Source organism: Melanerpes formicivorus, unplaced genomic scaffold (assembly GCF_026170545.1).
Source record: "Melanerpes formicivorus ecotype bairdi unplaced genomic scaffold, bMelFor1.0.p_v2 SCAF_77, whole genome shotgun sequence".
In the NCBI taxonomy this organism is placed as follows: domain Eukaryota; kingdom Metazoa; phylum Chordata; class Aves; order Piciformes; family Picidae; genus Melanerpes; species Melanerpes formicivorus.
The window spans coordinates 1,931,214-1,945,422 of NW_027142429.1; the positions used below are offsets into that span (position 1 = coordinate 1,931,214).

Below are 14,209 nucleotides of genomic sequence, written 5' to 3' on the forward strand. Positions count from 1 at the left end.
TGCCCTTCTCCTGGCTTAGCTTCAGTCCACACCACCCCTCCTTCCTCCCTGCTCCCAGTGTTTCTGCCACAGAACCATTCAGGCTGGAGAAGACCTTTCAGATCGAGTCCAACCCCTAACCCAGCACTGCCAGCTCACCACCAAGCCATGGCCCTCAGCACCACATCTGCACAGCTCTGAAACCCCTCCAGGGATGGAGACTCCACCACTGCCCTGGGCAGCCTGGGCCAGGCTGTGACAACCCTTCTGGGGAAGAAACTTCCTCATGTCCAACCTAAACCTCCCCTGGGGCAATCTGAGACATTTCCATGTTGCACTCAAACCCTCCCCACTGCCACCACCACCTTTGGCAGAGCAAAGAGCAGCTCAGGTTGGTTTCTTTCTGCTGCTTCTTGCTTCTTATGCCTCTTCACATCAGCCACTCCATTGTCAGTAGCCCCTCAGGGGTGCCTCTGCCCTGCTGTGGGCTCCCCATGAGCAGCATCCCCCTGACACTGTCCCTGCTCTGGCCTAGGAAAGCTCTTCCCCCAAGTGTCTCTCCAGCTGTGTCCCAGTGATGCCCCTTTCCCTGTGCCTCCTGCCTGCCATTTCTCCCAGCACACCTCTCAGTATTTCTCCAGCTTCCTAATGCCCACTGCAAAGCTGCCTTTGGTCGGGGGGGGCTGGAATTAAATGGTTCACCCAAGAGCAGCTGGCAGAGGCTGGTGGGAGCCCCAGCCTTTGCCCCGGCAGAGAGGGGGTGGGTGTAGCCTCCAGGAGAGGAAAGCTGCTGCAGAAGCCATGAAGAGCAGAGGTAGCCTGAGGGCAGGTCTCGTCTGGAACGCTGCAGAGCAGCAGCCCCAGGGGCCCTGCCCCACGCAGGCACCGTGCAGAGGGAGCAGGCACCGTGCAGAGGGAGCAGGCACCGTGCAGAGGGAGCAGTCACTGCGCGCAGCCAGGCTGCGCTCACGGCGCCAGCGAGAGGCTCTGGTGGGCCACGGCGAAGACCGGATAGAGAGGCTGCGAGAAGGCCTCCCTGTGGGAGAAGAGGATGGTGCAGGACTCTGGGTCATAGAAGAGCAGCTCTCCTCCTGCCAAGTCCAGCAGCACCCCGATCTCGGCCGGAGCCTTGAGCAGCTCCAGCGGCTGCGGGCGCCCGGCGTGCAGGAACCTGAACTCTCTGTCGTAGCGCGAGAGGACCCAGGAGGCGGCGTTGAAGCCCAGGCGAGCCTCGTTGGCAGAGCCCTTGCGTGGCAGGGAGCTGTAGCACACCCCCAGCTTGTAGGCACAGCTCTTCCCCACCTGGACCCTCCAGGAGCAGACCCCCGAGCTGAAAGCCGCGGTAGCCAAGGCGTTGGGCCAGTGGTCGAAACGCTGGGGGCAGCCCGAGTCCACCTTGCCTTTCCTGGGGCTGAAGGTCAGGGTCTTCTTGTCCTCTGACAGGCTGAGGTGGGGGCTGATGGTTTGCTCATCGATGTGGATCTCCTGGGAGCCTGCAAGAGAAGCCACAGGGTGAGCCCTGCTGGCACCTGAAGATGCCGCGGCCATTGCAACCGCCCCCTCCTCACACTGCTCCTGCTGACCCCTCTGCTCCCCTGGGGCTTGGGCTCAGGCTGCCTGGCAGCACAGCAGCTCCCCACGGCCTCACACAACTCTCCAGCCTCACACTGCAAGTTCTGTGCTGCTCCTCTTACACTCCACAGAACAGAACCTGGCAGGTTTGGTTCTGCCCCGCTGCTGTGCTCTGCTGAGACCTCCACCTCCAGGGCTGGGGTCAGCTCTGGGGTCCTCAGCACAGCACAGCCAGGGACCTGCTGGAGCAGGGCCAGAGGAGGCCACAGCAGTGCTGGCAGGGCTGGAAGCCCTCTGCTGGGAGGCCAGGCTGAGAGAGTTGGGGTTGTGCAGCCTGGAGGAGAGAAGGCTCCAGGGAGACCTCCTGGTGGCCTTGCAGTGCCTAAAGGGACTGAGCAGAAAGATGAGGAGGGACTTCATCAGGGAGTGCAGTGACAGAAAGAGGGGTGATGGTTCCAGACTGAAAGAGGGAGATTTAGATTAGATAAAAGCAATAAATTCTTCACTGTGAGGGTGGTGAGACCCTGGCCCAGGTTCCCCAGAGAGGTAGTGGCTGCCCCACCCGTGGAAACATTGCAGGTCAGGTTGGGTGGGACTTGGAGCAACCTGCTCCAGTGAAAGGTGTCACTGCTGGGGGCTTACAAGGTTCCTTCCAACCCCAACCAGTCTTTGATGCTATGATCCCACTTTAAGGAGAGACACAAACTTTAGCCCCTGTCCTTTCCCACCCTCTCTGTGGCTGAGCAGGACCTGACTTCTCCTCCCCCAGCCTGGCAAGGACACAGGGCTGTCTGCAGAAAACCTGCCCAGCAGGTAATGCTGGAATGAGGAGGAAGGAGAGGCCTGGCCAAGGGAAATCCCTGCCCTCCTGTAAAGCCCAAGTCATTCATGGACCCACCCTGACCTCCTCTGGAGCAGCAGCAGGTGGTGGCAGCAGGCATCAGAGGTGAGCATGGCCATGATTTGCTTTCCTGGCAGTTGAGGAACTGCCCTTGTGCCACAGCCCAGGCTCAGCAAGCTGCAGCCAGGGTGAGAGCCAGGCTGCCTGGAGGATGTCTGCACCCACTGCTGCACCTCAGAGCCAACAGCTGGCAGCACCCAGCACCCCTCAGCCTGCTCTGGCTGAGTGCTCCCCCTGTGAGACCCCCAGCTGCAGACTGGGTGCAGTGCTGGGTAACTGCAGAGGTGCTTCCCTCCCTCAGAGAATGCCCTCAGCACAGGAGGGTTGATGCCCAGCTGACTCACCTGCCCCTGGGGACACCAAGGTTTCTGCCTGAGGGTGCCCCTGCTTGCCCTGCCTTCCCCCACCCTCCCTTCACTCACTTTAGCTCTTAAGCCCCATGGAAACAAGGCTGGAGCTGCTGTGAGTCATTTGCTCTCCCAGCCCTGCCCCCAGCAAGAGCTCTCCTGCATCATGCCTGCCCCAGCCCTTTCACAGAGCCATTGATAGGATCCCAGGTTGGAAGGGACCTCAAGGACCATCTGGGCCAACCTCTCTTGGCCAAAGCTCAACCCACACAAGCTGGCCCAGCCCTGGTAAGCTGAGTCTTAACAGTGCCCAATGCTGAGGCCTCCACCACTGCCCTGGGGAGATTTTCCCAGTGGCTGCTGGTCCTGAGAAGTTTTCCTCCCCATGTCCAGTGGGAATCTCACTGCTCCCCATCACCTCCTGCCTTTTCCACCTTCTTTGTAGCCACCCTTCAGATACTTGAACATGGTAATAAGGTCTGCCCTGAGCCTTCTTTTCTCCAGGCTGAACCAACCCTCAACCTTTCCTCACATGGCAGCTTCCCAGTCCCTGAATCCTCTTGCTGGCCCTTGCAATCATGGAATCAATAAGGTTGGAAAAGACCTCAGGGATCATCCAGTCCAACCTATCACCCAGCACCATCTGATCAACTCAACCATGGCACCAACATCTCTCAACACCTCCACCTCTTCAACACCTCCAGGGAACAGCTCTATGGTTCCACAACCCCATGTCCAAGCCTCCCAGAGCCCTGTTTGCTCTGGATGCAGCTGCTCCATGCTGCTTCCCTGGGCAGCACAGCATCACTTGAGACCTTGGGAAACATCTAACTTGTTCTGACAGCCCTGAGCCTGAAGGGAAGGGAAGGGAAGGGAAGGGAAGGGAAGGGAAGGGAAGGGAAGGGAAGGGAAGGGAAGGGAAGGGAAGGGAAGGGAAGGGAAGGGAAGGGAAGGGAAGGGAAGGGAAGGGAAGGGAATAAACCAGGTTGGAAGAGACCTTTGAGATCATCAAGTCCAACCTATCACCCAACACCACCTAATCAACTAACCCATGGCACCAAGCACCCCACCAAGCCTCCTCCTGAACACCTCCAGGGATGGGGACTCCACCACCTCCCTGGGCAGCACATTCCCATGGCCAATCTCTCTCTCTGTGTAGAACTTCTTCCTCCCCTCCAGCCTAAACTTCCCCTGGCACAGCTTGAGACTGTGTCCTCTTGTTCTGGTGCTGCTTGCCTGGGAGAAGAGACCAACCCCCACCTGGCTACAACCTCCCTGCAGGGAGTTGGAGAGAGCAAGAAGGTCTCCCCTGAGCCTCCTCTTCTCCAGGCTAAGCAACCCCAGCTCCCTCAGCCTCTCCTCACAGGGCTGTGCTCCAGACCATCTCTGGACACTTCCCAGCCTGTCCCCATCTCTTTAGTACAGCAGGCACCAAACTGAACCCAGTATTCCAAAGGTGGCCTGGCCAGCTCTGAGTGGAGTGGGATAATGGCAGGGAGTGGAATTTACCTTTGCTCAGCACCAAACCATTACACTGCAGCCTCCCAGGCAGGAGAGCCAGCCAGGCTGCACTGCCAGGGAGCAGGGAAGCACCACACAGCCCTGCACGCTGGGTGGGAGATCTTGTGGGCAACAGTGAGCAGGGAGGGGAGCTGAAGACAGCATCCCCTGGCAGATGAAGCAAAGAACCTCACTTGTTTGATGAGTTATTCCAGTGAGCAGCAGCCAAGCACCTTGTGTCCAGAACTGTGTCCAGTTCTGGGCTCCTCAGTTGAAGAAGGACATTGAGAGACTTGAAGGTGTCCAGAGAAGGGCAAGAAAGCTGGGGAGGGGTCTGGAGCACAGCCCTGGGAGGAGAGGCTGAGGGAGCTGGGGTTGCTTAGCCTGGAGAAGAGGAGGCTCAGGGGAGACCTCATTGCTCTCTCCAACTCCCTGAAGGGAGGTTGTAGCCAGGTGGGGGTTGGGCTCTTCTCCCAGGCAGCCAGCACCAGAACAAGAGGACACAGTCTCAAGCTGTGCCAGGGGAGGTTTAGACTCGAGGTGAGGAGAAAGTTCTTCACCGATCGAGTCATTGGTCATTGGAATGTGCTGCCCAGGGAGGTGGTGGAGTCCCCATCCCTGGAGGTGTTCCAGAGGGGACTGGATGTGGCACTTGTTGCCATGGTTTAGTCATGGGGTCTGTGGTGCCAGGTTGGACTTGATGATCCTCGAGGTCCTTTCCAACCTTAGTTATACTGTGAGACTGTGATACCTTGCAGCCTGCCTGCCCACCACCCTGTGCCCTCCACAAGGGCTCCACCACTGTGCCTGCCCACAGTCTCTGCCTGGAGGTTGACTTTCCAGGAAGTCAAAGGCTGCTCTGAATTCACAGAAAAGGGAGCAGGGCAAGACTGCATCTTCCTCTGGCAGAGCAAGGGCACTAAACCTCATCTTGTGCCACACAGCTGGCCTAGAGATGCACAAGGAAATACCACCCCAGGGTGAAGGGTCTGGAGAGGAGCTGCTGAGGGAGCTGGGGGTGTTCAGCCTGGAGAAAAGGAGACTGAGGAAAGACCTTCTTGGCTCTCCACAGCTCCCTGACAGGAGGCTGCAGCCAGGTGGGGGTTGGTCTCTTCTCCCAAGTGACAAGCAGCAGGGCAAGAGGAAATGGCCTCAGGTTGTGCCAGAGGAGATTTAAGTTGGAGATGTGGAAAAACTTGTGTCCCCAAAGGGTTGTCAAGGCCTGGCCCAGGCTGCCCAGAGCAGTGGTGGAGTCCCCATCCCTGGAGCACTTCCAAAGCTGTGTAGCTGTGGTGCTGAGGGCCATGGCTTGGTGGTGAGCTGGCAGTGCTGGGTTCATGGCAGGGCTGGGTTCATGGCTGGACTCAAGGATCTGAAAAGTCTCTTCCAACCAAACCAGTTCTGTGATTCAAGGCTCTGATTTCAGGGAGGGGAAGTGCTGGCAGAGAACTAAAGCACCTCAGCAGATTTCCCCCCAACAGCCACTCTGGACACTGCTGAGCCATTCCAGCAGGGAGCCACCCCCAAATCTTCTCTCTCTGTGTACAGCACAGTGCTCTTGCCCCTTCAGGAGCATGAGGGGTGTGAGGAGGTGAGTTACCACAGCTGCCCCCTCTGCCCAGCACAGCTGTGCACCTTTGACTACTTTACAACCCCCCAGTTCCCATTTCCAAGCTCACACAAATTAAATCAATCACATCCCTCACAGCTACATTTAGACACTGAGGTGGAATCCAGACCCAGCCTGCTCCCTGGGGCAGCAGGTCACCTCCCAGCCATCTGGGCCAGCTTCAGCCTGTGTCAGCCCTGCAGAGGGTCCTCCACCAGGTCTCCATCCAGAGTCACCTCCCAGCAGGACCAACACAGATGGCTGGGACCCCAGATCCCTCCCAGAATGGTGCCAGGAGATTTGCATCATCATGGACATAGGCTTGAACATAGAAGTTCCATCTAAACATCAGAGGAACTTCTCTGAGGGTGGCAGAGCCCTGGAGCAGGCTGCCCAGAGAGGTTGTGGAGTCTCCAGCTCTGGAGACTTCCAAGCCCCACCTGGATGTGTTCCTGGGTGACCCTGCTCTGGGTGACCCTGCTCTGGCAGGGGGGTTGGACTCCATGGTCTCCAGAGGTCCTTTCCAACCCCTAACACTCTGTGAGGCTTGGTCTCAAGAAGCAGCTGCCAGCCCCAAACACAACCCATGCAGAAACCTGGCTGCCAAGGGAAGGCACCAAAGGAAGGGTGCTGGGCTTTGAGAGGGCAATGGAGGTGCTTTCACCTGCTGCTTTCCAAGATGTTGCAAACCATCAGGGCCAGGAATGTTCTTTGCAAGCAAACCAACCAGACTGCTGCCTGCTCAACTGCCTCTGGGAGGAGGGACCACCATGTGAAGCACAACATCACTGCACCTTAAGGAAAGCTGATGCCATGGCAGTGGATATTCAACCTCTAAGGCTAGGCCTGGGTGAACAAGGGACAGGGACCTGGCAGGGATCCTCAGCATGCAGAAGGGATGTGTGAAATGCAACCCCACCAAAACCTCAACCCACCAAAGCAGAGTGTGAGAACAGCACCAGCAGCCTTGCAGTAATGACATGTGGCAAGGACATCAGCACAACAGAGAACCTTTGGATTGTTTCAGTTGGGAAAGCTCTCTGAGACCACCCAGTCCAACCACCAACCCAGCCCCACCATGGCCACCAAACCATGGCCCCAAGTGCCATGGCCACAGGGTTCTGGAACCCCTCCAGCCATGGGGACTCCACCACCTCCCTGGGCAGCCTCTGCCAGTCCCTGACCACTCTTGCAGCAAACAAATTTTTCCTAATAGCCAACCCAAACCTCCCCTGGTGCAACTTGAGGCCCTGTGCTCATTCTATGACCTGAGACTAGGGAGAAGAGCCCAACCCCCACCTCACTGCAGCCTCCTCTCAGGGAGCTGCAGAGAGCAATGAGGTCTCCCTCAGCCTCCTCCAGGCTGAACACCCCCAGCTCCCTCAGCTGCTCCTCCCCAGCCCTGTTCTCCAGACCCTTCCCCAGCTTTGCTGCCCTTCCTCTGGACCTGCTCCAGCCTCTCAATGTCCTTCTTGGAGTGAGGGACCCAAAACTGAAGCCAGGATCTGAGGTGTGGCCTCACCAGTGCTGAGTGCAAGGGCAGCATCACTGCCCTTCTCCTGCTGATCCTGGCCAGGAGAGCTGATGAGACACAATCTTTTCCAGCCCCTGTTCTCCTCTTAGGCACAGCCAGTACCTTCAAGCCCTGTCCCCCCTCTCTCAACCCTCCCACAGCTTCTGCTGCCCGCAGGCTGAGGGGCTGGGAGAGCAGGGGAGGATGCCCCACATCCTGGGCAGGACACAGCAGGGGGATGTTTCTTTGGGCTCAGCACGGGTGAGCAAGCAGGAATGGCCTGCAGGAATCCATGCAGGCAGGGAGGGTGAGGGCTGAGCACTGACCTGTGCCACAGCAGAGCACAGCAGAGGCCCAGAGCCGATGCAGCAGCGGACTCTGGACGCAGCTCCGGTTAAAGTTTAACCTGGGCGACTCCTGCGGCTCCAGGATCCCCTCGGCCACCTCTGTCCTAGCAAAGGAACAGGAGAGCTGTTTCAAAACACAGGGGTCTGCTGGTAGTGCTGGGAGGTGTTTAAGCACTGGGAAGCAAGACAGAAACATGAGCTGTTGCCAGGGGAGGGCTTGCTGCAGAGAACCTGCACCGGCTGGGACTGAACCAACTCTCCCCAGGAGCGACGCCTTCGGCTGGCTCTGACACAGCCTCTCGTGGAAGGGCCTCAGTGCAAAGCACAGCCCCAGCAGCCTGAGCCAACAGCTCCTCAGATTAAACACAGCTGAGAGTGGCCAGAGGGCCAAGAGGAGCACAGTGAGCAGGCTGCAGGGACATAGAATGGTAGGGGTTGGGAGGGACCTGTGGAGATCACCCAGTCCGGAGCAGGGTCACCCAGGGCAGGGCACACAGGAACACAGCCAGGCAGGTTTTGAAAGTCTCCACAGAAGGAGACTCCACAACCTCTCTGGGCAGCCTGCTCCAGGCCTCCAGCAGCCTCACACCAAAGAAGTTTCTCCTCATGTTGAGGTGGAGTTGGACTAGATGACCTTTTGAGGTCCCTTCCAACCCCTAACATTCTGTGTGTGATCCTCTGTGCATGGAACTGTGTGTCCATTGTCCCTTGTCCTACCACTGGGCACCACCCAAAGGAGCCTGACACCTTCAACCTGGCACCCATCCTTCAGAGATTTACAGACATTGATCAGATCCCTCTCAGCCTCCTCCTCTCCAGACTAAACAGCCCCAGGGCCCTCAGCCTCTCCTCGCAGCAGTGATGTTCCAGTCCCTTCCTCATCCTCATGGCTCTCTGTTGGACTCTCTCCAGCAGATGCCTGTCTCTCCTGAATTGGGGAGCCCAAAAATCATCAGCCCAAGTCAGAGCAAAGGTGGATGCAACAGGACAGCAAGTTGGGGCTCTGGGCTCCACACAGCAGAGCAGAGGCAGGCTCTGCTGGGTTCCCGTGTGTGCAGCTCACGGCTGGGAGCACAGGCTCCTGCTGCTGTGCTGCTGTGCTGCTGTGCTGTGCCTCACTTCTCACTTCCTACAGGAAAAACACTCCTGGAAGTCCTCTGGGCAGCAGAGCCAGTGCTAACTAGTCACTGCTAACTACAGCCCTGCAGCAGCCAGGGCAATAAAGGCCTGCAGAAATGCAGCCCCCGAGGTGCCCTCTCGAGGCAGGGCAGCCCAGTGCCGCCGAGAACGGCTGCCAGGATGCCTGCAGCTGGCTCTCCCCATGTGCAGTGCCTCTGTCAGCAGGAGTGTGGGCTGCACCCCCCAGGCATGGAGCACCCAGCTGCCCAGCTGGACAATCCCACCTCCTTGCCATCAGGCCAGGGACAGGCTTGCTCCATCTCCCAGGAGCCCTGTGGAGCTTCTCAAGGAGCTGGAGAAGGTTGGTAAGCAAGAGCCAGAGCACCTGGCAGTGCCTCCAGGGAGACATTGCCCATGGAGCATTTCTAGGTGCCAAGATTTCCCCATCTTGAGCTGCAGCACAGCAGGTGAAGCAGAGACAGGAGGCCAGGCTGGCATCTCTGTGCCCTGCCCTTGTCCCCAGCCCAAGCAGCGTGAGAGAGGCAAGAGGAGGTGTCAGTGCTGCTGACAGCAGGAGCCACAGAGGGGGCAGGCAAGCTGGGAGCAGGGCTCAGGGGAGGGACAGCAGCAGCCAGGTACTAACCTCTCGAAGATCTCTTGTTCTGCACTCTGGGGACAAGGAGAGAAAGAGTCATCACCATGGCAATCCCCACAGACAACACCCCCGATACAGGCTGGGGCACAGCCACCCCCACACCCAGGGAGCGGTGCTCCTCCTGACCCACAGCAGCCACTCTGCACCCCAGCACTGGCCCTGGGGAGCAGCAGGGTTGTCCCACATCCATCTTCCTCAGCTGCAGCACTTTAAACTCCCCAGCTCAGAAGAGGAGTGGGAATGGCTCAGGGCCATGCATCTTCTGCATCTAACTGAGGGTAATGCCTGCTGTGCCAGCAGGACCAGGTGACTGGGTGACAAATGGCTTGAGAAGGGCAGGGGAGCATCAGATCAGAGCTTGTCACCACTGCTGCCTGTGAAAGCTGTGTGAGAGCAGAGGCCCCAGGCACAGCTGGAGCACCTGGCACAAGGGAAATGGGGGAGAGCTCAGGCAGGTGGAAGGTCTTGGACTCATAAAGAACCAGCTCTGATATCCACCAGCCTGTCTGCACCCTGCCCTGCCCAGAGTGTGAGAATCCCAGCCCTGAGGCCCCCCTCATCACCCACCCTGTCAGGACACCCTGCCAGGACACCTGGTGCCTGCAGCAAAGCCCCAAGGCCTCCAGCAAATGGTGAGGCTGCAGAGAACCTAAGCCAAGAGTCAGAAACCCTCCTGATCAGACCCACCTGCTTTTGTAGCCAGTGGCCATGTGTGTCCTCAAGGGACAGCACAGTTAGTGAAGTGGCAGGAGAAGCCCAGACTGCTGTATGTTGCAGGGACACTAAGGGTCATCCAGTCCAACCCCTGCAGCCAGCAGGGACAGCTGCAACTAGAGCAGGTTGCTCAGTCTCAAACAACCTCACCTGGAATGGCTCCAGCCATGGGGCAGCTCCACCACTCTGGGCAGCCCAAGCCAGGCTCTCACCACCCTCAGGGGCAAACATTTCTTCCTCCTCTCCACTCTCAATCTCTCTCTTTTACTTCAAACCATCACCCCTTGGCCTGTCCCAGCAGGCCCTGCTCAAAACTCTGTCCCCAGCTCTCTGCTCAGCCCTTGAAGCACTGCAAGGCCACCAGAAGGTCTCCCTGGAGCCTTCTCTCCTCCAGGCTGCACAACCCCAACTCTCTCAGCCTGGCCTCCCAGCAGAGGGCTTCCAGCCCTGCCAGCACTGCTGTGGCCTCCCCTGGACCTGCTCCAACAGGTCCCTGGCTGTGCTGTGCTGAGGGCTCCAGAGCTGCCCCAGCACTGCAGGGAGGTCTCAGCAAAGGGGCAGAATCCCCTCCCTGCCCCTGCTGCCCACACTGCTGGGGCTCAGCCCAGGCCAGGCTGGGGCTGGGCTGGCAGCGCTGGGTGCTGGCTCCTGTCCAGCTCTGCACCCCCAGCACCCCCAAGTCCTTCCCCACAGGGCTGCTCTCCAGCCCTTCACCCCCAGCCTGGATTGATACTGGGGACTGCCCCAGGCCAGGGTCAATTTGATCCCTGCCCAATGAAGAGCTGCAGGGTGCACACTGTCCTGTGACATTACAGACACACACCAACACCCAGCCCCAGGTGTCAGAACATGATCCCCATCTCCCCTCCACTACATGGCAAAAGGCAAAACTTGGGCTCTCACTGTCCTCTGCCACAGGCATCTGATGCTCCTTGCTTTCTAACCTCTGCTCTCCACAGAGAGGCCACAGCCAGGCCAGCTAAGATGCTGGGGCAGGACAGAAGCTGTTCCCCCACCTCCTGTCCATGGCATCAGTTCTGTTCTCCAGCAGAGCTGCTGCCACACTCTTCACAAAGCTGCAAGCAGAGGCTAGGAGCGAGGTGAGGCCTTGCCCAGCTGCCTGTCTCTGCAGTGGGTCAGCTGAGACAACGTAATAGGCAGAGAAGCAACAAGGTGAAGGGCAGCAGGGGCTGCTCTGTGCAGTCAACACCCCACACACAGCTGTGATGGAGCTCTGAGAAGAGCTGCAGGTGCTCCTGAGGGTCACACAGAGAAATGGTGGCCCAGCTGCCTGCAGCAAGAGCTGCTCTCAACCTGTAGCTGTTCTGAGCCAACAGCTTCAAGGCAAAAGCTTGAGGACCTGAACCTGGGTGGTTCTGAAGCCCACTGCAAGCTAAAGCAGAATCAGGCAGAGAGGATGCTCCAGGCACCACCAATGCACCATGAGGCTGCTCAGGACCCAGCGGAGGAGGTTCCTTGAGCCAGACTTGCAAACACAGGTCCTGTCCAGCTCTGCCTCCTGGCTGTCAGCACAGCAAGCTGTCAACCCCCAAATTTAAACCCCCCTTTAATGTTCATGACCAAACACCCAGGCCACTTCTGGGCCCCTCACCACAAGGAGCAGTACTCACCAGCAAGTCCTGGTCGTCCAGGTTGGTGATCGTGTCCACCAGGTAGGTGCGGAGGGCAGCCAGCTTCTGCAGAGCCTCATTCCAGTGCACCACCTGGGTCAGGATGCTCTGGTGTGCACGCTCCTCCTCGGCCTGCACCTGCTCCAGCAGCCTCTGCTCCTCGCTCTCACACACCCTCCCCACGAACAGCAGCCTCTGGAGCACCAGCTCCCGCGCCGCGCCGGCAGAGCCCTGCCGCAGCCGGGAGAGAGCGGCTCAGCCTCCACGCCGCGGCTGCAGGCTCCCCGGGGGCTCAGGGATCACTGAGCCACCCTCACCAGCACCATGCAGGCAGAGGCAAACAGCATCAGCAGTCTCACACCTGCCTTCCTCCTCCTGCCCTAACCCTGCTACCTAAGTGAGAGCTGTGAGGGAGCAGCGTCCCATCCCTCAGCAGGTCTGCCTGGAGTCGCTGTCAGCCAGGCACAGAGCCACCATGAGAGCTGTCTCTGGTGACAGGGAGGCACAGCTTAAACCAGGATTCATTAATCATAGAATCACAGAGCTGTCAGGGTTGGAAGGGACCTCAAGGCTCAGCCAGTTCCAACCCCCCTGCCATGGGCAGGGACACCTCACACCACAGCAGGTTGCTCACAGCCACCTCCAGCCTGGCTGCAAACACCTCCAGGCAGGAGGCTGCCACCACCTCCCTGGGCAGCCTGTGCCAGGCTCTCACCACCCTCTTGGGGAACAACTTCTTCCTAACATCCAGTCTGAATCTTCCCATTTCTAGTTTTGCTCCATCCCCCCCAGTCCTATCACTCCCTGACACCCTCAAAAGTCCCTCCCCAGCTTTCTTGGAGCCCCTCAAGACTGGTCCTAGAGGGATGTTTGAGGGCTCTACACCAACACCAAGGAATTTGTTTGGGCACATTTTTTAGGCAGGCCAGCTGGCACTCCACTTGAACAAGCCGTGGAGTAGGAGGGGGCCAAGCCCTGCGTGCCAGGGAGCCCCACAGGAGCTCAGCAGCTCTGCCGGGGCATGGGCGCAGGTGGGGCCAGCAGGCGCCGGGCTGGGCTGGGCTGGGCGCAGGGGCCAGGACTCACCAGGACGCCCTGGTCCTTGGCAGGCAGGACCTGCTCCACGTGCCGGGCGATGGCTGCGCTCTGCAGCTGCAGCCGCTCGCAGCGGTCCACGATCCTGTTCTGCAATGCAGAGAGCCCGGGCCTCAGCGGGGCGAGGGTGACCTCAAGACTCCTGCTCAGCCAGCCCCCACCCCACGGGATCCTTGTGCAGCCCCTTCCCCACAGGGGAACCCTCACACAGCCCCACGCCCCACCATGGCCCCCCACACAGCCCCACACCCCGGCGGGGTCCCCATGGAGAGCCTCCTTCCCCACGCAGGACCCCTCTCGTGGCCCCACATCCCACCATGGGCCGCCACGCCCAGCCGGGTCCCCCATAATGTGCCTCCTTCCCCATGGGGTACCCCTCATGTGGCCCTACAAGCTGCCAAGAGCCCCACGAGAGTCTCTGTTCCCACGGGAGCCCCCTCCCACGGCCCCACACCGCGATAGGACCCCGCACCCTGCCAGCACCTCATGGAGAGCCTCTTGCTCCATGGGGTCTCCTCAAGTGGCCTTAGGTCCTAACAGAGCCCCCGCATGACCCCACAACCTTCCAAGAGCCCCCCCAGAGTCCCCCCATTCCTACAGGGGACCCTTCAGATGGCCTCACACCTCAACAGGACCCCCACGCCTCAACAGGACCCCCTCACAGCCCCACATCCTACCAGGAGCCCCATGGAGAGCCCCGTGCCCAGGGAGGAGCCCTCCCTGTGACCCCCCCAGCCCGAGGAAGGCGCCGCACGGCCACATGCCCTGCCACGTTCCCCGTGGAGAGTCCCTGCCCCACGGGGGAGCTCCCCGCAGCCTGCCAGCAGCCCCACAGAGAGCCCCATGCCCACGGAGGATCCCGCACGTCCCCCCGCACACCCCAACAGGGACCCCAGCGGCTCCACACTCCCCCAGCCCCCCCAGTGCCTCCCAGCCCCGCCGCAGGCCGCCCCACGCTGCCCGGGCTGCCCTCGGTCCCCGCGGAAGGGCCCGGCCAGAGCCTCGGACTCGGCCGGGGCCGGATCCCGATCCCGATCCCGGTCCCGGTCCCGATCCCGGTGCCCGCCGCCGCTCACCCGCAGCTCTGCCGCCCGCTCCGGCAGCTCCCGGGGCCGCTGCCCCCCGCCCCGCTGTGCCATGCTGGGCGCCGGCACCTGCCGTGGGGGCGGCCCCGCCCGGGCCGCGCGCTCCGCCCCGCCCCGCCCCGCCCAGGCCCCGCCCCGGGCC

General features: G+C 60.1%; 1 protein-coding gene across 1 annotated transcript; it reads right to left on the bottom strand.

Moving 5' to 3' along the window:
* Window positions 1-78: 78 nt before the first annotated feature.
* On the bottom strand, window positions 79-14,142 carry BSPRY (B-box and SPRY domain containing). The gene is made up of 6 exons (XM_068164154.1): window positions 14,059-14,142; window positions 12,974-13,072; window positions 11,888-12,118; window positions 9,531-9,556; window positions 7,748-7,872; window positions 79-1,472 (listed from the first exon to the last, which is right to left on the bottom strand). The coding sequence occupies exons 1-6, from the start codon at window positions 14,119-14,121 to the stop codon at window positions 946-948; spliced, it is 1,071 nt and encodes a 356-aa protein (XP_068020255.1). The 5' UTR covers window positions 14,122-14,142; the 3' UTR covers window positions 79-945.
* Between the last annotated feature and the right edge of the window lie 67 nt (window positions 14,143-14,209).

What these genes read in the sequence shown, in the direction of transcription:
- BSPRY (XM_068164154.1), bottom strand. Translation starts at nt 14,121, where the DNA reads ATGGCACAGCGGGGCGGGGGGCAGCGGCCCCGGGAGCTGCCGGAGCGG. An exon ending in AGCGGGCGGCAGAGCTGCGG is followed by an intron (nt 13,073 to 14,058) that starts GTGAGCGGCGGC and finishes TCTGCATTGCAG; the next exon opens with AACAGGATCGTGGACCGCTG. An exon ending in CCAAGGACCAGGGCGTCCTG is followed by an intron (nt 12,119 to 12,973) that starts GTGAGTCCTGGC and finishes CGGCTGCGGCAG; the next exon opens with GGCTCTGCCGGCGCGGCGCG.